Source organism: Nymphaea colorata, chromosome 1, assembly GCF_008831285.2.
Source record: "Nymphaea colorata isolate Beijing-Zhang1983 chromosome 1, ASM883128v2, whole genome shotgun sequence".
Classification (NCBI taxonomy): domain Eukaryota; kingdom Viridiplantae; phylum Streptophyta; class Magnoliopsida; order Nymphaeales; family Nymphaeaceae; genus Nymphaea; species Nymphaea colorata.
In genome coordinates this window covers 2,676,556-2,699,097 of record NC_045138.2, presented here as the reverse complement: position 1 = coordinate 2,699,097, position 22,542 = coordinate 2,676,556, and the positions used below count along the sequence as shown (strand labels likewise).

At 40.0% G+C, this 22,542-nt stretch overlaps 2 protein-coding genes across 5 annotated transcripts; both read right to left on the bottom strand.

Annotated features, from left to right (window-relative positions):
• Window positions 1-2,697: 2,697 nt before the first annotated feature.
• Window positions 2,698-9,471, bottom strand: LOC116247863 (uncharacterized). Of its 3 annotated transcripts, none has more exons than XM_031620251.2 (7): window positions 8,977-9,471; window positions 8,402-8,668; window positions 7,982-8,184; window positions 5,046-5,141; window positions 3,595-4,862; window positions 3,366-3,438; window positions 2,698-3,075 (listed from the first exon to the last, which is right to left on the bottom strand). In XM_031620251.2, the coding sequence occupies exons 2-7, from the start codon at window positions 8,526-8,528 to the stop codon at window positions 2,917-2,919; spliced, it is 1,926 nt and encodes a 641-aa protein (XP_031476111.1). In that variant the 5' UTR covers window positions 8,529-8,668; window positions 8,977-9,471; the 3' UTR covers window positions 2,698-2,916. The 3 variants fall into 3 exon arrangements, with proteins under 3 accessions (XP_031476111.1, XP_031476122.1, XP_031476130.1); XM_031620262.2 differs by having other exon boundaries at window positions 8,981-9,471; XM_031620270.2 differs by lacking the exon at window positions 8,977-9,471 and adding an exon at window positions 8,797-8,936.
• An 821-nt stretch (window positions 9,472-10,292) lies between these two features.
• LOC126409188 (uncharacterized) lies at window positions 10,293-17,768 on the bottom strand. 2 transcript variants are annotated; one of them, XM_031626487.2, is made up of 4 exons: window positions 17,502-17,768; window positions 15,108-16,793; window positions 12,692-12,857; window positions 10,293-11,095 (listed from the first exon to the last, which is right to left on the bottom strand). In XM_031626487.2, the coding sequence occupies exons 2-4, from the start codon at window positions 16,077-16,079 to the stop codon at window positions 10,566-10,568; spliced, it is 1,668 nt and encodes a 555-aa protein (XP_031482347.1). In that variant the 5' UTR covers window positions 16,080-16,793; window positions 17,502-17,768; the 3' UTR covers window positions 10,293-10,565. The 2 variants fall into 2 exon arrangements, with proteins under 2 accessions (XP_031482347.1, XP_049931467.1); XM_050075510.1 differs by having other exon boundaries at window positions 12,692-12,854; window positions 17,502-17,767.
• Between the last annotated feature and the right edge of the window lie 4,774 nt (window positions 17,769-22,542).

The following is a 22,542-nucleotide window of genomic DNA, read 5'->3' as shown; positions in this document are numbered from 1 at the left end:
GGTAGTGAAGAGGGAGACGGCCAACATAAGACGGATTTGGATTTGGATCTAAGCACTGATCAATTTTATCCGATCCAGTAACGTGCGCCTTCAAATCTGCACTGCTCTCGAGCTGACCTGCCACTTAAATGAGGTTGACTAGCATTGCTTGCCTATATATGCAGTTCAACTTCTCATTGGAGGCAAGGAAAAATTTATAAACTTCACTGTATTCTTACCTTGGTACAATGTAAATAATTAATCGGAGTATGATTATCACTAGATTCAATACAGGTTTTTCTATTTTGACTTGCTTTTCAGCTGTGATCTAATAAGATAAAGTTTCATGAAATTGGCTAACTCCTTGCTAATATAAAGCACATTTATACGATTCATGCCTTGAAGCAAGAGACATTTCTAGTCAGCTTTGCCTACGAACAGGGGCAAAGCTAGGATTTTTTTTAGGGTCAGGCTAAGACGACTTGTGGGCCGGGCCAGGGTCGGGTCAAGAGGAGTGACCGGTCAGGCCAAACTAAAAAAAATTGATTTTTTCAATGTAAAAAAAAAAATCCTGAGCTCACCCGGGCCATGGCCTAGGCAGGCCCCCCCTCCCTCTGCCCCTGCCTACGAAGAAGGAAGTTACAAATAATGTAACCATAAATCTAATGAAAAAAGGAACTGGATTCTCAGGTTCAGCTTCCTCCCTGAGATCCAACAATTCTAAGATGCTAAGATGGATGGAAACTAAAAGTGCAGATCAACTAGATCATAAGCTCCTATAACACCCAAAACATTTCAGCTACTACATGGAATTAGCTATATGTGCGCTAACAATATGGTAAGACAACTATTTAGCTAACTTTATCTTAAAAAAGTGCTTTACAAAACTCATAGAAATAGATGTTGAGAAATAGCTACAATACATAGTGAGGGATTTTAATGTCGGACTGATGGGCGATGAAAGTTTGGTCGTCAATTTGATTCTTGTGTGTACTATTCTTCTGAATTGCTAATGGTGCACATGGTGCATATGTGATACTTTAGTTGATGGGTGTCCCACTCCCCATCTGGACCCCGAAGGTACATGTAAAGGGGAAGGAGTTTTGGCCTCACCAGACCATCATACCATCATAAATTACTTTTCAGTCTCTTACTTGAGACTTTTTCTAATGATCACCATTTCAAGGACAGTGTGTTTCTTATTTCAATTCTGTCTTTCATCTATTTATCTTTATCTTGTGATGGCAAAAACTTTCATTTAAGTTCAATGTTTTTTTGCCTTCATTTAAGTTCAATGCTTTCACCATTAGTGTCAGAAGCCCACATTATATCCTGAAATTTCTAAATGTGGTTTTCGTATTCTTTGCCAAAACCGCCAAATAATCCTTGTTTTATGCTTACCAGACTAATCACATGTTTTAGTTTTCATTGTAACTTGTCAATAGCAGCTCTGTCCATTATCCTGTAACTGCTACGTCCATGGCTCCGTATGCTGGATTTAATGTCGTTTGATGCGGGTAACAGAAAACCGAATGTCCGCGTCTATTCTACCGCACAAACCGGAGAGTGAGTTCCACACAAAAAAATTCTGAGAATCACTGTCCGCCAGGAAAGGATCACCGCGTCCCATGTGACTGGAACACATCCGTTCCTCGCATCAAACAGCCTTTCAAGGTCTTTGACGTGGGAGGAGATCACAACTTCCGTAGGGAGAGATTAACATGAGTTACTAGGGGTGGGACTCACCTTAAATTGCTTATCAAATGTAAAAAAAATTCCGCTCATCCTTAACAAATTGTAAATTCTTCTTGCAGAATCCGCCAGATCTCCCATTTCTGTGAGTATCAGAACCACATAATAAGCAAAGTTCATCTGAATCTGAATCTGAATCCTTCTCCGAGGTTAGGTAGTATCAGATTAAATTGAATCTGATAAAAGTTACTCCCGGTCTGAATCCAGCCTGTCTAAATTCTCACGTTTCACAGTATTGGTGGAGATTCATCTTCAAAGTCTGACACAACAAGTTCAAGACATAGATTAGGAATTCCAAGATGTTGGATGGTCAGGTTTGGGCTTTAAAAAATTCATCCAATTTTGGACCGACTTACTCACATTCAGATCACGTTTAGTTTTGAGTCTAGGGTGGAACCAATTTTTCATTGTATCGTACCGTGTCCAACTAAATTAAAATCCAACATTCACATGCAAACGATTCAAGATTCTAACCAGATTGAAAATTTTTTGAGCATAAAGGTTTTGAAGAGAAATTGCATACGAAGTACTGATGTTATTTTCTTTACTGCACTCGACTAAATCGATTTTTAACAAACTGGCACGTTTCGGATTTTTTTTTTTTTTTTTTGCACAAGAGCGGAACTTGAGAATATGTTTTTGTGGTTATTTGCTCCATAGATTCGTGTTTTATATCAAAATCGAATTGCCATCTTAAAGGCTGGGCAAGACAGATTTCTTCTCATTCTTTAGAAAGAAAGAGAAAACGAGATTCATTAACCAATTAGTTAGTTCCTTATGTAGTTGTACCCTTTTCCAGTTTCCTTCCACCTCATTTAATGATATCTCAAGTCCAAATTCCAGAGCCATTAATCAGGTGAATGGCGGCTACATGCATGATAAACAAGTCAGAAAGGCAGAATCCATCGTCGGCGCGGAGTTCTTTAACCTTCCTGACCCATTCCTCAATCTCCATAACCACCAGTTCCACTGCCATATGCCCATATCTATTGTGCTCACAAAAACTTTAAGTGCTATAGAGAAGAGACCCTTCAAAGAGAGAGAAAGCCTTTCATAGCTGAACTCGCGCATCAGGAGGGCATTGGGACCATGAGATCTCAAATGTTTCCATTAACTTACAATAATTGAAGAAACCATACAACAAATTACCTTTACAGGCGATACTTAACTGAAGGTTGTGAGCCATCACCTTTGCTTAGGGAGATCCCGACGCTGAATGTTCCTCCATTTGTCCTTCAGGTCTATAGGTGTTCGTGTTTTATGATATACATGACGACCATATTCCAAGATCCTAGTCCATGGATAGCCATTGCCTGCTACTGCAGGAAATTTCCTCACTCCTTCCTGCATCAGTAAAGCATGAATCCATGCAATCAGCTACATGGGAAGTGCAGAACACCCATAACCATTAACAGCAAAATCGGAAGGCAGAGAACAAAAGAGCGGACTGTCCACAACCTAAACAAAGTAAACCACCAGGCACCAAGCTAACTCAAAAACACACATGGATTGCTGTAAACCCAACACAAAAAAGTATGAAATGCCAAACATAGTAAAATTACAAGAAGATAAACCTGAGTTACCCGATGTGATAAGCTTAAGAAAAGATTTAAGTAATTTATGTAGTGGCATACCTTCAAAGCGTCTTCCTCTTCTTTGGTCCATGGGAGTTTCTTTCGCCTCAAATAAGGAAACATGCTGTTTGCACTGCAAGAGAAAATCCAGAAAATACATATATAAGCAGAGTTTTCCAAGTATCCAAGACCCACTATTTGGTAAAAGAATTTTTTTGATATAGGCCATAGTACAAGTTTTAACATGCTAAGATGATACGCATATATAGAGAATGTCATCCGAACTTACTAGCGCTTAGCTGGTCTTCTACGAGATACCCTGAGTGTACTGGAGGGGGATTCACTGTCTTTCTTTTGGCTTTCAACAGTATTTTCTTCAGTCTTGTCTGCATCATCAAGAGACCTGTCTGTCTGTTCTGGACATTTAGTTTCTTTTTTGCCATTTAGTGCAAATTGATCATTGTCACCATTTTCTGCCCCTTCACAGAATGATCTTCCATCACTACAGCGGACATCTTTAGGAAGCAGGCAATCTGCTCGCTGTTGCTTAATTTCACCATTCTCATCAGAGCAACCAACGTGATTTGCTAGTGCCTCTTGAGAATGGGCAGAATGTGCTTTAACCCTGTGCGTAGGTCCCTCTTCTAGTTGCCTATCTGTCAGATCTGTCCTCATGAAAGATAATAATGCTTTTCGGGCTAGTGAAACTTTCTCCTTTGCTTCTCTGTATGCAGCTGCAGCAAGCCTGTATAAGCAGTATGGACAGTAGAATTTGCCACTGTTGTCAAAACTTGCAGATGAACCCAAGCATGAGTCATGTACCAAAATTGGACATCCTATACTATCACAAGAAAGCAAGTTTCCACCTTCATTGCACTTGATGCAAAATCCTTGTTCACTCCCAACAGTAAGAGAGGCATGATCAACGGGGCCTCCAAAACTTGGTAACGTGCTTGTCCCAGCATGCAAGCCTTCATTTTGGCCAACACGTTGGCTCAGAACAGGGACGGCATCAGAAAACCCACCGCTGCTTCTTGATGTTTCTGGTATTATGCCATTACCATGAGAAACCTCATGAGCAAATACATCATTGGTGGAGGCATCGTCAACAGATTTTTGGCTTTGAGGGGCAGGAGCTTTGTGCTTCTCTCTATGGGACAACTGGTCCTCTTTATGCATCACTGTAGTGTCCGATTCAAGAAAATGGGCCTTCCTAGTTCTGGCTTTATCACCATGGCATATGCCCTGTTGATTGGACTGCTCTCTAGTTTGTGGTACATCAAGCTCTGCACAAGAAACTGGTGCATCATTATTCTCCTTTGGGAGCTGGATATCATGGACGTCAAAGGTTTGACACCTTTCAGAAGGCCCAAGTTCCTCCGTTTCTGAAGAAACATCATGCCTGGCATCAGGAATTGATCCAGCAGCAAGCTCCTTCAAGAGCTGAACACATGTCCTTTTACACCTTTTTGAGGGTCTAGGTCCATCAGTGCTTGTGGGATCTCCCCGATTGCTCACTTGGCTTTCATTTTCTCTGTCCGAAACACCTTCCAAAATCTGAGAAAGCAGATGCTGAAGTTAGAAAAGAAAAGAAATTCCAGAATTCACAGGTGATTAAAAAAGTTTGCCATGTGTGCAAAGATATGAGAGAGAGAGAGAGAGAGAGTGTGTGTGTGTGCATTATCTTTCAGCTACCAGCCTCAAAAATCAGAAATAGGCTAGCTAATAATGTCACACTACCTTCTCCAGAGGAGGTTTACCAAGGGAAGTTCTTCTTTGCTGTACATCATGTCTGAGCAGCTCCAACTGCTTTTGGCTATTAGCCGTAGAATGTACCTGAATTTTTCAGAAAATTACCTCTCAGCCATAAGTGAAACAAGAAAAATGCCAATTAAACCACAAAATTGAACCTTGCAATTTCTAGGTAATATATCTAGTGCAAATGAATAGTATCCAAAAGCCTAAGCCTCTCAATAAATCTTCAAGTTTGTTAAATTCCCATGATCATTCTCAATAACTTTAACCAGTTTGTAGAGGCCCACAGTAGACCTGTCAATCAGACAAGCACTCCGTATAAGTAGTACCTGAACAACCATTTTCCATCCAGCCAACAATGGCATAGTGATCAGCACATGAATTGAATACAGGAAAAAACTTCAAAAAAAGTCCTGGCATAAAATCCCGCTTCGATACATATGTACTCCTCGTCTCATAAATTTTGAAAGCTGACCAGATCTAGTTTGCATGATAATCCTAAAGAGTAGAAAAATTTGGAAAAGAGGATATAAATCAAGTACAAAATAAGAGCTTTATGGAGAGAGGTAGGGGTGCAGAAACAAACAGGAGGTTTGTATGAAAATCAAGATCTGATGATATAACTCATGCATTTTAGATGTTCAATTTATGTTGGGAATATGTCTGTCTTTGTCATTATTGGCTACAATCCAAACTAAGGTAGTGGCGTAGTGCAAGGAAGCAAACAAGTAAAAAATATAGAAAGTGGAAAGCAAAAAACAAGGAATCTTAAAATTCTTCAGAAGCAAGAATTACGATAACATAGAATTAAACTATAACACACAAAAAAACTGCTAGAAGAGTGATAAAAAAAGAACTGGATGAGAAATGAACAGGGAAAAATGATTAAAATGATACAATGAACATATAAATACATGAAAATTGGATATTTTATTATCTTAGAATTGAGTTAGAACTATGATGCCTAGGTCAAGTTTCCAGTGTCTACGAAGTATCGCTTAGAAGATATTCACGTGTTTGCCACGCCCCTACTAACTTGCTTACCAAAAGAGGCAAAAAAGCAAATTACATAAGGAATCATTTTATTCAAAATGAATGACAAAAAATAAAAGTGCCTTGATCTAGTTTTCAGATAAATATTGCCGGCATCCAACAATCAGAATTTTTGTGAAATTTCAAAATTGCATATCCAGTTTTTAAAACATGGTGAGTCAACCAAGTTTACTCGGATGACTTGGTGACGCAGTCCTCAACCTGGTCTAAAGAAATGAAAAAACCAAAAATTGACATCATCTGGCCGAGTCATGGAACAACCAGGTGAAGTCATCCTAGTTTGGGTCAAGTAAGCCGAGTAACAGGTTGGTGTAGTTGAGTTGAGTCACTTATGTAAATGACGTCAAATGATGTGAAAAATTGTGCATAATTGTAAATATACATATATGCTATCAAATTTGTATGGTATTACACAGAAGATACCTATGAATATACTAATAATGTATTTGTAGCCAACTTATTATTGAAGTTTTTTGCATTTTATAGATATTTCATTGCACATAAACCCAGTAAGTCATAACTCACCCAGCAAAGTCTCTATTTTTCAGATTGGGGACTGATGCCCACAGTTTTGTTGAGATTTTTTCAAAACATTCCTCACGTTTCATTTTCAATACTTCTAAGAGTTGTGGGAGGGTGAGTTTTCACCATTTGAAAAAGAAATTGCCAAAAAAATCATTGTCTTAAGGGAGAAATCACCAGTGTGAAGGGATGAGGATAAAGATGAAAAAGATAATGATTATTGTATCGATCAATAATAATCATGATGTTATTTAATCATAAACATTATTTCAGTTCTCATTTGACAGTCAACAACTATGGATTATATGTATTGATGTGATGTAAAATACTTTAAAGCTTAGACTTTATTTTATTAATGTGTCGTTACTCATGAATGATAAATCATGAACGTTCATTATGTGTCTAATGAGTTTTTTTATATAGAACATATTTTTCTTTATTTTTCAAGATTTTTCTGAATTTTTCTCTCTTTTTCTTGATTTTTTTTATTTTCTATGAATTAGAAGAAAATTTTAAGATATGTTTGCTATATGCTTACAATACGTTACGATAAGGTCGGTCCGACCAATACACGTTACGATGCGCTGGTTTACAGCATTGCTTGTAACAACTAACATTAACTTCTAACCTCTAAATCATTTGAAAATACCCACACAATGAATGCTAAAAAAAATTATGAAAGGAGCTTACATGCAAATAAGATAGGCAAACTAGTTTGGCAGATGATAATACAACATTCAGCTCTGGGTTTGTTTATGGAGTAGGAGAGTTTCACATGCTACAGTTTCTTCACACAACCAGCAGACATCCAAAACAAACCCAGAGATGTTTGAATTTGATTGACAAGACACTCTTTCACCTTTAGCAGAGATGAACTGGTACTTAACTTAAGAACAAACGAGATGCCAAGTGCCAACTTCACCATTCAACCTATTGCAAATCAAAAGCACACATTTTGAAAAAGCAGCCTAGAGTGAAACTGCATAAGGTCTTAAGTTCAAGATAAGTCAAGGGTGCTGAGGTGTGTAGCAGAAAAACCGAAAGACAATCAGAAGAATGGAGTTCGTTACACGATAATAGTCACAATTATATATAATAGCTCAAATAATGGCAAGTAGCCAAATACTTTCCTTCACTTAATAAATATGTAGAGAAAAACTGGTCCACGGGACCATGACATCATTATCTTTTCACCCCACACATACCATAATTAGAAAAGGATGAAAACATGAACCATTCTAAGCAAGCAAGATTATGCTAGACCCTTAAACCACTACCACAATCAAACATTCCGAATACCCACATGGAAGAAAAAGAAAGAATGGAAGCATTGGATTTAGTTTTACCGCTTTGGATAATCGAAGAAAAGCATCTTCACATCGTTCAGAGGGACCAATTCTGTCCAAATATGAAATCGGACTCACAGAATGGTCACAACCCAAATTTGACGATCTTGAATCCAATATTTCCTCCAAGCATCTCAAAGAAATCCTTTCCCTGGCATTGTCAAACAATTTGCCACCGAATCCCCGAATCCTAGAAACCAAAGCTGCAACCATAATTCAATTCAATTTGCGTGCAAAATGTTTACATTTCAAGATAGGAGCCTTGAATTAGAACAAATAAAGAAGGAAATAACAAGTCGCACAAAATCCTATCGACAAGTAAAGATTTGAACGCACGAAAAACGCAGATAAAACTGGAAAAAATAAACGGAAGAAGCAAAGAAATAAATAAAAGGAGAAGAGGTTAAAAACACGACTTGCCTTTAAGCAAGGAAACATCAACCTGCTTGCTATCAGCCAGGGTTTCGAGGATCCACGACCATGCAAGGGACACGCTTTCGTCCTGCCTGACAAAAAATCCACTCCCACTGTCTGTCCCTCCCTCCATAGAATTCGCATAACAGAAACCAAGTTTCCCCAACCAAATTCGTCCTCCTCCACCTTCAGCTGCCTATTCTTCTTTTCGCCACATTCTGATTCGACCTCCCACTAGCAGCTCGAAATCCCTACTTCCCACTTTGTTAATTGCTACAAGCCATAAAAGGGAGAAAGAAAATCATCCATTCTGTTCCAATAATCCAGAGATTTGGGATAGTAAACAATGAAAAGTAATTCAGAAGAATTAAAAAAAAAAGTGAAAAAGACGTTAACAGAACTGAAAGCAGAGCTAGCTCCGCTTGTGATTTCAAAACAGAGATGGAAATCCTTCAGACAAGCGCAAAACTTCGCGGTTTTCTCTCTGGGCCTCATATGCTCGTAATGGAAAAAACCGACGAACGGAACAAATTCGAATAAGGTGAAGATATGTGAGAATTTAAATTTTGACAAGACATTACCTACCCAAGGGAACAGGAGAGGGGAGGGACCGAGTCGAACGGGAACGAGATTGCGAGGGAAAAGGGGCTTTCATAGTCACTAGAATCTGTCGTCCCAGAGAAGGAACCCATACCACAATGACAATAACACCCCCCGTCGCTTGTGACAAATTACTTGAAACAGAACTGTTCGAACCCACCGCCCCGTTTGTCTCGGACGTGGACAGAGCGCCAATCCCTGCGTTTGATTTGCTAAGAGGAGCTGGGTCTGGTAGGACGGGCAAATCAGTCGGACCCGCTCCACCGATCCGGAAACGCTTCCCCGACGGAGGGAAACGCGTTTTCCTCCCCTCGCCCTTTCTCTCTCGGGAACCATCGACGGACGGCAGCCGCTCCTCCGCCGACGAGCGCCGCCGCTCTCTTCAATAGTTCTTCTCCGGCACGAGTATGATCTGGAGTGAACAGTCCCGGCTCCTCAATAAGATGGAGTGCATCCCATTTATAACGACAAAAAAAAAAAAAAAGCACTCACTACAATCAAAATCGAGCACTCGGTCACCAGCTTAGGTTTAATGAGAGCACTCCATGAAATTTTTAAGTAATCACAATATGATTTTTCATTTTTCCAATAAAACTTTTGACGTGCCACAGTCGGGTGGGATTTGTCCTCAGTGAGCAAGGCATGAACCCCCTCTTCGCAGTTTGATCTGAACCATCCATATTTCAGGGGAGCATCTACTTTTCATGGCAAGAATTGAATGAGGTTGATTGTGTGGATGATACCTCATCACTTGATTGAATGAAGTAAGCGTATCTGTTGAGATATTCTTATAGATGAAATTGCATATTGTTGAAGATGTTAGAATGCTTATTAAGGCAAGACCATGCATATTTCATGCTGATTCATCTTTTGTAAGATTGTGAGGCCAATGTGCTGTGACTGGCTACTACCTTGTCAAATTCTTATTTGAGGTGAGCAAGAAGAATATTTCATCCTACTACCCAAAAAGAGACCCGAAGCCTCCATCATTCCCGTCATCCTTCTAAGGTACTAGGCCTTCTTTCGGTGCATCGAGATGATGTCTCTGCTATATTTCAAATTTCGTATCAATCCTCTCTTTTGCAGGATAGAAAGTTGATGTCCTGATGAACACTCTCCCCGCTTATTAGCCTCTTTCTCATCCATTGCACCAACCCTTTTGAGGATGACTGCATCCTTGTTTGGCATACACCTTCTCCAGCAGAAGTTCGATTAAACACATACAAATGACATCACATGAGTCACATGACCCTTGTTAGAGCACTACTTGAAAGCAAACCTAAGGTTTAGTTGTGAGTAGGGGAAAATTGCAGCTTACAAATGAGACCCCCAAGTATGTACAACCTTTTGAAGATCTAACAGAAACGTGATTACAGATGCTGCTTTAGCTAGCAGACCATATTCTGATGACAACTGAACTGTGTTGAGTGTATATAAGAGATGTTCAATGGCGCAGGATCTGGCTAGTTGTTGTTGCAGTCTGGTACTTTAGCACCATGATGTCATGCAGACAGATGGAGGACATGGTGGTCAAGGCAGTGCAAACTGCAGAATCATGGTTCACCTGAGCTCAATCCATGAGGTCCAGCAATAGCTCATCGACCAAACTTCTTAAAACAGTGACCTCCATTTCCAAAACCATTTCTTCTTTTTCCATCATAAATTTCCTCCAATCTTCAGTCACTTCCATTTCCTTCACGCATAATTCCCTGCTCTCCTCTATCTGATTTTCCAGAAGAAACCATTCTTTTAGTCGTTCACTAGAAATTTTCACCAAATCTTCTTCATCGAGTTTACTTCCAATGCTTAATTCTTCCCTCAAGATGTCAATAACAAGCAGTTCAAAAGATCCCCATTGCCTCTTCGTTGGTGCATCCAAGAACTCGTTCAGTATCTCCTTTATGCATTCCTCCACATCTTCTGTTTTTACATCATTTAGGTCATGCCCGTTGCTGCTGTCATGATAGTTGGCGAAATTTTCAGGATGTTCATCCAAAATCTCCAACCTTGATGACGCAAAGCTTTTCTGCAGGTCAACTGGATCAAGCTGAATAAGAGTTTCATGCCGGCCAATCTTCTGCAGCAGCTGCCGCTTGGTTCCTGATCAACAGACATTATCATTGGCTAGGACTGACGCACAGATACAAAAGAAATACAATAGAAAAATAGCTAAATTCATGAATAAGCAAGATTCAGTGACTAGCCAAACAAGCAGACACCTTAAGTCGTACCTACATCTGGATTCTGGACTATCATAGACAGCACTGCAATCACTAATACGAAGCCATTTGGATGAAGAACGTCAATTAACAAGATATCAGAAATTTGGAGATCTATTTCTACAACATGGTGGAGGCTTAACAAAAATCAAAACCCTGACCAAAATGACAGATCATTGCAAATCTCTGTACGATGCTAAAAGATGTGCATCAAATCCTTTTCAGTAGTTACTGTTTCATTAAGCTCAGAGATGCACACATTAATCTCAGTAGCTTGGCGACATCAGCACGATGACCTTAAGAGTGAAGGTTTCCACCTTTCCTAGAGTTCACGAGTTACCCCTGTTCTTGTTTCACCCTTTCCCTATGCACCCCCCTTCCTACCAAAAAGCTAGCTGCTCATTGGCAGGTTTCTATTTTTCCCCCTGGCTTCAAGATGGACGTATAAAGAACAGATATTATCATGTCAAAGTATACATTACCAAATTCATGAGTAAATTTTATTCATTTCCAGAATCAGATGCGGGTAGGGAAAATCACATCAACAATACTCTATGCGAAAAAGAATATCGTGACTATGGTACACGAAGCAGATTGGAGACTAATTGATCTTGTTTCTGAAATTCCCAGGCAAAAGTATTCATGGGTGTTGGACACTTCTAAGCTTTTTACCATTCCACCTGAAATATGGCCCATCTTATCCTTAATTTGGACTCAGTCCACAACACGACCCCTTAACCTACTCACATGAGCCCCTATTTCTCTCAAGGCTTCTGCAAGATTCACGAGATTGAACAAGCCCATAGTGTAAAAGACCAATTCCTTCCATGTATTTGCTCCAAAACATTTTCTTAGTTATCTGCTGGACTTCCTAAGCAATAAGGACTGAAACTTATAGCCCCCACCCTCTCGTTAAGCTTGTTCCCAGAGAACTCAAGGAACACATAGAAGCAATAGAGAACACAAGTTCTGGGTGTTTTGTTTACTTGTAATTTTAGGTAATGATGATGGAATTTGTGTGTCGAATTTAAATTGAAAGACCTAAGTCCCAGATCTTGTTCTTTTATGGGTTATTGCTAGATATATGTCGTGTTTCACGCATATTTAAGGCTTTTAGTCAACGAACAAAATTTTCTTTCAGTAAACAAATATTAGATGTTCTTCCAGTCAAGCCAATCAAATTAGTTCTGATCCGAGGAAGCCATATGCACATTAAGTAGCACGGTGTCTGGACAAGCTTAACCTCCTAAGGATGCATGCGTGTCTTGCATATAACGGGTTCTCTTTGTTTCTGGTCTAGAAATAAAGGATCTGACACTGCTCAAAATGGAAAGTAAAACTAAAGAAAAGAACACAAGTGCTCTAGTAAAGACGCAGTAACTAGAGCGACGAGAATCTAATTTACATACCTCGCGTAAACCAAATAAAACTTAAGACGGGCGAAGCGTGGGTTAAAATTTTAAAATTCAGAACTTACTTCTTCTATTTGCAAGGCCCTCCTCGAAAGGTGCTGCCATGACATCATCTTCAAATGAGAAGTCAAGAATAGAAATTGGGCTAAACAGTTCTTTCTCATGCCCCTCAGCGTTAATGCGTCCAGTGAGTCCATCACCCCCATGCTCGAGCCGTTGGATATCAGCCTGCTGGTTCAAGAAACTACAGTGAGTATCGATCTCGAGTCGAGGCATTTGTTAAGCAAAAACAATATGAGCAAAACAAAAGTCGCAATTGAGCAGCAAAGTAAACTTTGAATTTAACATTGGTTTAATTTCATTTGCTGCAGTCAACAAGTGGCATAATGAAATCGAATCGGGCAGCTCAAAAGTTATCTGTGGCATTTCCTTCACTCTTTTCAGAACGGTGGACCTATTGGCTAAAAAACTTAAAGGTGCAAAAAAGACGAGCTCATCCAAGAGAAAATTAATCACCGAATCAGTGCCTTGGCGTCTTTCTTAGTGCAAGAGAAACGATACAATTTTTTTTAATTCCAGTCGTTAATCTGTCAACCCACTAAAGAAACAAGTAAAACTTTGAAAAAATACCCAAGAACTAAAAAACATTATTTGTGCTAGTGGCCTACTAGATCTAAGAAGTAATGGCACAAACAGCAACCTTAATAAAATAAATCGAGACGCTCAGTTTCTATGAACGGGTGGAAGAAGTTTCCATGCGTGGGCCCCCATGCTTATCTGTGACTTTGTGTACGGGTGCCGCTTGGACAAGCCAAGACTAAATTGACCAGGCAAGACCTACAAATACTTTTACCACAACACAATCAACTCCCTGAGATTCCAGGCCTAGCGAGAGATGGTTGAGGTCACAGTCCATCAGAGCATTTTGTTCGTGAGATGTACTCGATGCTGGGACTGGTCGGAAGTCCACTTCACAGGGCTTGGTTGAGATTCACTAGTCAAGTTGACAACGACAGTACATTCCAGTGTACATGCACAAGCAGTCAAGCACTACCATTTAGTACTCACCATGTTTCAAGCTCTAGTGACGCATCAATAGCATGGTTGATGTTCGGTCTGAGTGGTGAAATTTATCTAATAGCACTTTGAGGCTGATCATGACATGGCAGTACTCATCTTTCCTACCACTATAAAGCAAAGCAGTGGATCAAAAAGCAGATTGGGACCAATTCAGATCTGATTTTTTTGGGTTGCAGTGTGAGTGTCTCGTTTGGTGTTTCATAAATTTACCTAATTATAGTCTCCAGTTTTAGTGTTGCGACTGCCAAACACTCTGTTAGAACCAGTCGACGCGTCCTACTGTTTCCAGAAGAATTATGTTTTGAAGAAAAATAGCCTTTGCTGACCGAAACCGTAAGGCCATTGTAAACTGTGCTTTCTGCAAAATGGTTGGACGTGAGACACTTTTGTTGTGGGTCAAAGGTGACATTCCCATGTTTTTCGGCATCGAGACGGTGACAATTTTTTCACAAAAAATTTACAAAGTGGATCCCTTGACTTTTGGATGATTTGCAAATACACATTATCTTTGAAAATTTTCCAATTAGAGGCTTAGCAAAACCCCCCAACAAGTGAAAAGCATCTACCTGAAAACTTTTCAAGAAGATCTTTGTTTTTTTCTTTATGATAAACAGAGAGGTCTTGTCGGAATTAGGAGCTTGACAGGGGAACACAGTTTCTGTTCCACTTCCCTCAACGCGATAAATGTTCCACGAAGAGAAAAGCTTAACAAATAAACCGCAAGCCATCACGTAGGCTGTGGTAACTGGTAAGTCTCGTCAAATGTACTCACGAAAAGACTAACTAGGCGCAAACTCAAAGACTGTCGGAAGACTACTTTTATCATACGTTATCAATGTCGCACCCTAATGGAAACGCATCGGTCAGTACGTATCTTACTAGCACTTACCGATATCATATAAAACTGATACAGGTCTTACTATTTAAATAGTTAGCTTAGAATATCTAAATTGTTTTTAAATTGAAAAACTTATAAACAGGGAAAAGCGCCGATAGAGTTTTCCCAAACACTGCCTTTACTATATTTCATCCATTATTAAAAAATTAAAAACAATCAGTGGGCTTCACAAATGAGATTCTCCCTACTTTATCTAATATAATGTGTAAAACTATATCTAATATAATGTATAAAACTAAGTAGCGGACCAACAATAAGAGGAGAAAAAAAGAGGGAGCGGAGAAAATTAAAACCCAACAAAAGCCCGGGAGTAGGAAAGCGAGGGAAGGGGCAAAGCGATCAAGATGATACTCTAAAAACTGTAGGACAGCGCAGGAGGTGCGGAGAGATCCTAAAATGCCAAAGCCGGCGACGGAGACGGCGGAGAGCACGGGGACCCAGGTAATAGAAGATTAAAAAAGTAAACAGGAGAAGCAACCGCTCAACACGGTGGAAAAACGCACCTCCTCTTCGTTGGCGCAGCAGGTATCTGCTGTATCGAGGGAATCAGATCCTCCTTCCGACATTGCCAACCCTCCGGCGCTATCACGCTCAAGTAGGCGAACTGGGGTGTCGGCTGTTGGTCTCTCACGGCATCCCTTCTGTAAAATTTCCTCCACCGCCTGTTCTTCTTCCTCCTTGCCGTGGTAATTTAGTAAAAGCATCTTGTCCTTCATCACGTCAGCCTCAGAGCACACCGAACTCCCGCTGGAGGACTGCAATGTCGATGCACAGTCGCTCTCCTGCCCGAACTCGGACCACGTATAGCTACTTGTCCGTGAAGACGAGAGAGAATCCGATGTTCCATCATGGGTCCGCACATGTGCTTCCTCTCGCAGTGGGGTTCGAGAGTTACTATACTCGCAGGGCGTTGTTTCTTCGTCCCCAAATGATGCCCACCGCACGATGTCTCGAACCCGGACCGGGGTTTCGGCCCGTCTTTTGTTGTAATGGCGTCGGCGAGAAATATTTCTCAGGAGAGCAGACAGCCTTCGCGAAAGGCTTCCATTTGGGACACGGGATTCCCTCGCGGAAGGCAGCCTATGTGGAAATGAGCCTAATTTGTTGACGTTATGCACCCGGCGGATGGTGGTACCATGTCCTTGTTGAGATGGAGTGTCGCTTGAGAAGGGCAGAAGCTTGACTAGGACCTCCGAAGCCCTACGTAATGCAGAACGGGTGGAGGAAGCATGTCGGGAGGAGACAATGCCGACGCCTTGGAGGGCTTTCTTCTTGCTCTTGGATTCCATTTCCAGAAGATACTTCACAGTGGTCCGACATTCTTTCGAAGTTGGATGGTGATTCTGCCTGTTCTTCGTGACGTGAATCGGGCTAGTATCGTTCAAGAAATCCTTGAGCATCAGGGGTCTCTGTTTCTCCTCCGAATGTCCGCCTTTGGATTCCGGTATTCGCAGCCTCTCTGTTGCCATGTTCATTCGGTTAATATGGCGAACTTCTCGAAAGCGACTCGAACCAGTATTTGACAATGCACAGATCGGTGGATGGTTCCGCCAGAAAGCTGTTTCTTAAGGGGCTCGGAGGTCGTTGGTACCAACTAGGGATGCGATCGATCAGAATGAACAACCGTATAACTTGTGACGACCTTGGCGAGATAAAACCACGAGAAACAAAAGGGAAGACGAGCATGGACAAGATGAAGAAGGTGAAGGTGTAAAACTCGCTGTTTTTTTTCAAACGATGCTGCTCAAGACCCCTTCAATTTGAAATTAAAGATAGAAGAAGCGGACAAAAGACAAAAGAATGGTTCTATTGGAAGACGAGGAACCGGGAAGCTTGCCCGCCATATTTAACAGAGTAGGTCTGGGACCAGGGAGTAAAGAATACCAGTATAGCTCACAGGATCGAAGCGCAAGGCCCACCAAAAACTGCTCCCGATTACTTTTTCTAGAATCAATGTCACGCAGAGAGAGAGAGAGAGAGAGAGAGAGAGAGAGAGAGAGAGAGAGAGAAGGAGATGAAGAAGAAGAGACGCAATTGTGGTGCGAAGTTGCTTGTTCAGGGAGGTCCGAAATCAGCAGCATTTATGAAGAAAGGCCTGCGGAAGCAAGGCTGGTGCCGGACCTTGCCATAAACTCGTTACCCGGAATCACTGACTTCGGCTGGTACTTCCTGCAAAGCTCCTGGAGACACTGAAGCACAAGACAGCATATCAGAGGCTGCTCGTACACAACATTTAAGGAAACGAGATAAGAGTATGAAGAAGAAAATAACAAGCAAGTTCCAACTAATAGCCAAAGTTACGAAATATGGTCCCGTTTAAGGAAAAGACGGCAAATTTCTCAACAAGGACGATACAAAACCAGTACCAATATAGGAAGGAAGAGCTCAGAAGCACCAGATGCCGTATGGCCGAGTTATAAATAAGTTCAGGAGGAGCATTTCGAGGAAAAGCACGGAAGTTTATAGCCAAAACGTAAGAAAATCGATGTTTTCAGAAGGGAGCAATAAATGGAAATTTGACAACAGGCCAGGTGGGAAAGAATCATAAAATTGGATCATGATCATGCGCTCTTAGGCCGAAATATGCACTCGATGCTGTCAAAAACGGTCGAAAGGAACATATTTTCAGGCAAAAACATTAGGATTTCCTATTGCTCTGCTTAAAAACCAGTACTACTCTGTTCATGCAACCAAAGGAACCAGGGCCCGTTGTCAGAAAGCGACGGCCCTATGCATTAGCTAAAATGCGTAAAAGGAGCCGATCTTCGGACGAAATCAACGGAAATCTAGTGTTTATAACAGAAACCGACTACTAAACCGACAGTAGAAGAATCGGAAGGGGATAGTCGGTAAGAGCCGTACAGAAGCCAAAGGAAATCGAAAATGTAGATGAAAACCTGCTACGAAGTCCGGAAAAACGGAAAGGAAGTAGCAAATCTTGATTCCGATCACCAGAAATTAACCCTCATCGGCCGGAATTTAATTTTCCGACGGAGGAAAACAAGGCGATTCTCAATTATACGGCGGCAAATGCAGAACCCCAGCGAGATTCCACGACGACCAGGCAGAAGGCTTCCAGAAGAAGACTGAACACTGAAGCAAGAGGAGGCGCAGAAGGCTTGGGAGAGACCTTGAAAGAGATGGATCTTGACCTGACGAGAACACCTGAGGACGTGAAATTTATAGGCCGACCGAGAACACGCGCGCAGAATGGCGGAGATATACAGCGCGAACCCAATCACGGTCCAGGACCACGGTGAAAAAAAAAAAAAATTCCTCTACAGTAGTCGCAGTAAAAAGGTAAAAATCAATCGCAGTAAAAAAAAAAAAAAGAAAAAAAAAGGGATGGAAGAGGAAGGAGGAACGAAGGTTCTATGCAAACGAGTGAAATGCATTTTAAAAGCGTTCTGATCGCAGGCTTACCTGCAAAGCTCCTGACTCTCTTCGGATCTTGAGCTCTCTCTCTCTCTCTCTTTCTCTCTCTCTCTTCCCCGGTAAAAGAATCATATGAATTTCACTTTCGGGAATATTTCCATGTATTATGTTGAGAAAATTCTATAATCTCAAAAAAGAAAAATTTTAAGGTATTAATTTAACTCCAGTAATAATACGACAATGCCTTTATATTTTCCATAAAGCATTTATTATTTTTTAAGAAATATATATCTTCTCCAGATAACTGTCAAAAAATATCCTTTTTTGTTTTAAAAGAAGCGGTTCTTCCGGTCACAAATTCAATTTGGTATCTCTAATTTCCTTTTTAAAATTTTATGCTTTTCCTCCAAGCCAGAATTCTTTTTTGTTTTCTATTTAATTGATTTACCGTTTTTATCTATTGTTGCACTGTGAAGGATATGAGCTAATGGATGCACTTCTATTGGAATCCGGATAATCGATTGGCCACATATTTGGATTAGAGTCCAAAATGAATGAGTAAAATATAATGCGATATAATTCGGATTCTTAAAATTGCAACCAAATCGGAGGCTATATCCAGATTCAGACGGCAGTTTTGGCGTAGAGCCAAAAAAAAATTTATGAGAGAGCTCGAATTAGAGTTTTTTAATTTTAACTAGCGTCAAAATATTAATTTTTCAAAATTTATATATATAAAATTTATAGAGAACTTAAAAAAAATTGTGGTGAGACCAGGGCTTATGCCGACCTTACCTTGGTTCCGCTCCTGATTGGCATGTTTTTATCGATGTGGCAAAAGAACCATGACAAAATCCATGGTTGATCAAACTATAAATCTTATGTAAGACCCAATATTCATACTAAAATTTTTATTTTACCTTGTTACATTGAGAAAATGTAAGGTTTAACATTGGAGGAGGTGGATAGTTCGGATCTTATATTAATGGTCTTCAAATCTCGACGATTTGATGTGATTTTCCAATAACGATTTGGATTTGATGTGTGTGTGGTTTAATATTTGATCTGAATCGGATCCATTGGTACATTCAAGCTTATTAGGCAGGAGTTAAAACTACATCGACACATGCAGTAACACCTATTTGCCATGAGATTAAACATTATATGTGGATTTAGACATTTAGATGCATTAAAAAACAGGATAGTTCAACTTTAGTGTTTGAAAATCGGTTTTTTTTTTTTTCTTGTTACGGGTGAATGGTTCATTCCACCATCTTCGGAGAGGCCATTGACCCCCTCTATGCTTGACTCTCTCGGTTTTTATAGAGTATGCTTTTGGACGTTTTACGGTCCAGAGATAAAACACATTTGGACGTGACAGTGACAATTCCAAGACTTGAACCTGAGCACTTTGCCGCTCAGTCTGTTATCACCCCTAGAACCACTAATTAAAAAGAAAAAAGAGATAGTGACCCCTTTATACCCAATTACCTCTACGAGTGTAAATTGGTCTAGTATTTAGCTATATATGAAGTTGTCAAAGTTGCTTGCATAAGAGGGTGTGGGTTCAAAGTTCGAATCTCATGATCGCTGTCACTTTCCAGTGTAAGTTATAAACAACATGAAACATGATATTTGAGTTGAAATGTATACTGTAGGTTCACTCACTCAAGCTTCAAAACAACCTCTAAAGGATAGGGCCTTCTGCTAAGTAAACATTAAAAAAAAATATTGTATTATTTGAACATATGTTCTTATAATACATTGACAATTAAACTAAATCACACTATGTTTAATAGAAAGGTAATATAGTGTTCTTGAAACATGTACTCCAAGAACACAAGATTTCTCTTATCAAATTCCTTTTTAATTGTAGAAGCAGTAATAATAGTATGTTGTATGAACATAAGTGACTCATTTCTTCTAAGTGAGGAAAAAGAAAATTCAGACATGCCACAAAAAATTATTAGAGTCTAAAAATTTGAATCTTTAATTACTGGATTCAAATTCTTTACGAAATTTTAAGACAATGATTCAAATATGAATTTCGTCCTGATATCAAACTCGAATTCTATCAAGATCCAACCTGATTAAATGCAAACGTTGGCTTCTTTTCCTCTACAAACGCATTCAAATCGAATTCGGATCTTATTTGAAAGTGTTAGTTTAGACCAAACTTAACAAACGGGTCGGATTGAGTATGGATATGTAAGTTTATACCCGACTCGAATCCACATGCGTATAAAAGTTATTGGGAAAGAGGACCGGATCATTATAGTACTATATCAAGTGCGTGCATTAAATGCTTAATGCGGTTGATCACTATGTTTCATTAAGTGCTCCAATTAAATGCATTATGATGCATGTATAATAAAGTATACACTATACGAACAAGTACAAGACTGAGATGGACATCAATTATATAATAAAATAAAATAGCTCGGTAATAGGGAAATCTCTATTGCTACTTCAACCTTTTTCTAACCTAAATACAAGTCTTATTATTTAATATTATTTTATCTTAATAATGATAATATATTTTATTATCATTAATTTATTTTACATTTAAAAAAAAATATTTTAATTGGTTCAGGCTCAACCTCAGGTTTCGGGTCTCGGGTCAGGACAAAGCCCGAGTTTTGGGCCTAATTTTCATGCATAACAAAAAATTGATGTGATCTATTTCATGTTAACTGACATTTTAACTAGAGTTAACGGCAAGGGTAAAAATACAAAAAAAAGGGAAAAAATATCATGGTAGTTTATTTCATGTTAACTCACACTTTGACAACAGTTGCGTGCCCTCATTCTATAGAAAATGTGAATTTTTTATAAACTATAACAAAAATGGTAACCCTTCAAATGAAAATTTCCTTCAACTGAATAAAAAAGTACAAAAAAATCTATTAAGAGACGATTCAATAAAGGCATATGGCATCACTTAAATGAAGTGTACATGTTCAATTGTTAATAAGCTCTTCATTTACGAGTTAAGACATAAAGGCCTTCAATTTGAATCCAAAGCGAAAGTTAGGCAACTGATGTACAACTTCATTGGAGGTACATTCGCCAAAGACATGAAACTGCTTCATGATTTATGATTTAGGTGGAAAGCGGACACAATTAGGGGTGAACACTAACCCAGCTCGGCTTGACTAATGAAACGTGGAGTTTGACTCGACTTGAACTTAAAAATAGCTCGACAGAAGCAACTAGAGCTCGACTGGTAGTTACGTGTTGAGCTCGAGCTCGAGTCGATTAAGACTCGACAAACTCATTTGAATAGAATTGATATTCATCGTTACGTATTGAGTTCTATCAACTTGATTAAGGCTGGACAAAGTCGATCAAGGCTTGAGCTCGACTCGGTAATTACATGTTGAGCTCGAACTCAACTCGAATATTTGAACGAGCCGACTCACGAACTCGAGCTCGACTCATTAAGCAAATGACTCAGCTTAAACTCGTTCACGGGCCGAGCTTTAAAGAGTCGAGTTGTTCATCGCTAGACACAATGTTGACTAATGTACGTCTCATTCATCCACAACCTAAACTTGGCGTGCTCCTGTTAAGTAAGTGGACCTTCTTAATTAAAAGCATAAAGACAACAAATAAAATTGTTTTAATAAAAAACATCACGTTAAACAAGGTGAACACAAGCTAAGAATGCTTCCTTTTTCACTTATAAAAGCATATTAATATTATTTTCCGTTTGTTATGGGATTTGTCGCTTGAGGAACACCGGGCGAAACGTTTTCCTCGCAAGTAACAGCGGCCTCAAATTCTCAATACAATTCCAAAACTACCCCTGCATCGGCGGCCTAGATTCCGATGAACATATGGGTGATAATATAATTTTCCCACACCAGACGGGAAAAAATCTTCCCTCATCAGAGCCGTCGATCTCAAAACGTGGCAGCCGATGAGGGCATCCATCCCCCGTGCGAGCGGTAGAGGCCTTTTGTCTTCCTCTTCAGAGTGGGGACCCACAGATCGCCCGTCGATGTTGCGGTCCCCTTCCAAGGGCACAGCGGGGTATCGACCACCGTCTCGACCCAAAATGACATTAACATCCACGTCTTTATCCCCGTCAGGCAGGCAACTATAGGGGCTTTTTAGTCTTTTCTAGGTGTTAAGCCGAACTCGCACACTACGCTATTGTTTTCGGAACGACGATAGTGGGGCGTTCTGGACGGTCCATCTGACAGATGAAAGGTCGCACGCTGTCGATCTCATTTAAATTGTGGTGATGTTGACTTGCGGGGCCCACGGAGCCGTGGAAAGAGGAGGCATACGGAGATCGTGGTGTCCGCGAACGGGATTTTATTTTATGTTTTTTTCCGGCTTCTCTTTTAAATCGTTCAGGGTATGGACACACGACATGATTTCACGGGATTGGCAGAGGAACGAGCCGAGGCCCACCTTTGGCCGACGGCAAATCCACACCATCAAACGCTGCCCGATGGACGGTCCGCCGTTATCGTACTGGTTTCAGTTATACGCCACTTGCTCTTAATATATATATATATATATATATATATATATATATATATATATATATAT

Excerpts from the sequence above, each read along its gene's own strand:
- LOC116247863 (XM_031620251.2), bottom strand. The coding sequence starts at position 8,528 with ATGGAGGGAGGGACAGACAGTGGGAGTGGATTTTTTGTCAGGCAGGAC. Across the intron at positions 5,142-7,981 it reads TTCTTCGATTATCCAAAGCG|GTACATTCTACGGCTAATAG; the intron begins GTAAAACTAAAT and ends TGAAAAATTCAG. Across the intron at positions 3,076-3,365 it reads AAGAGGAAGACGCTTTGAAG|GAAGGAGTGAGGAAATTTCC; the intron begins GTATGCCACTAC and ends TTACTGATGCAG.
- LOC126409188 (XM_031626487.2), bottom strand. The coding sequence starts at position 16,079 with ATGAACATGGCAACAGAGAGGCTGCGAATACCGGAATCCAAAGGCGGA. Across the intron at positions 12,858-15,107 it reads GCTGCGCCAACGAAGAGGAG|CAGGCTGATATCCAACGGCT; the intron begins GTGCGTTTTTCC and ends TTCTTGAACCAG. Across the intron at positions 11,096-12,691 it reads GGGCCTTGCAAATAGAAGAA|GAACCAAGCGGCAGCTGCTG; the intron begins GTAAGTTCTGAA and ends TCTGTTGATCAG.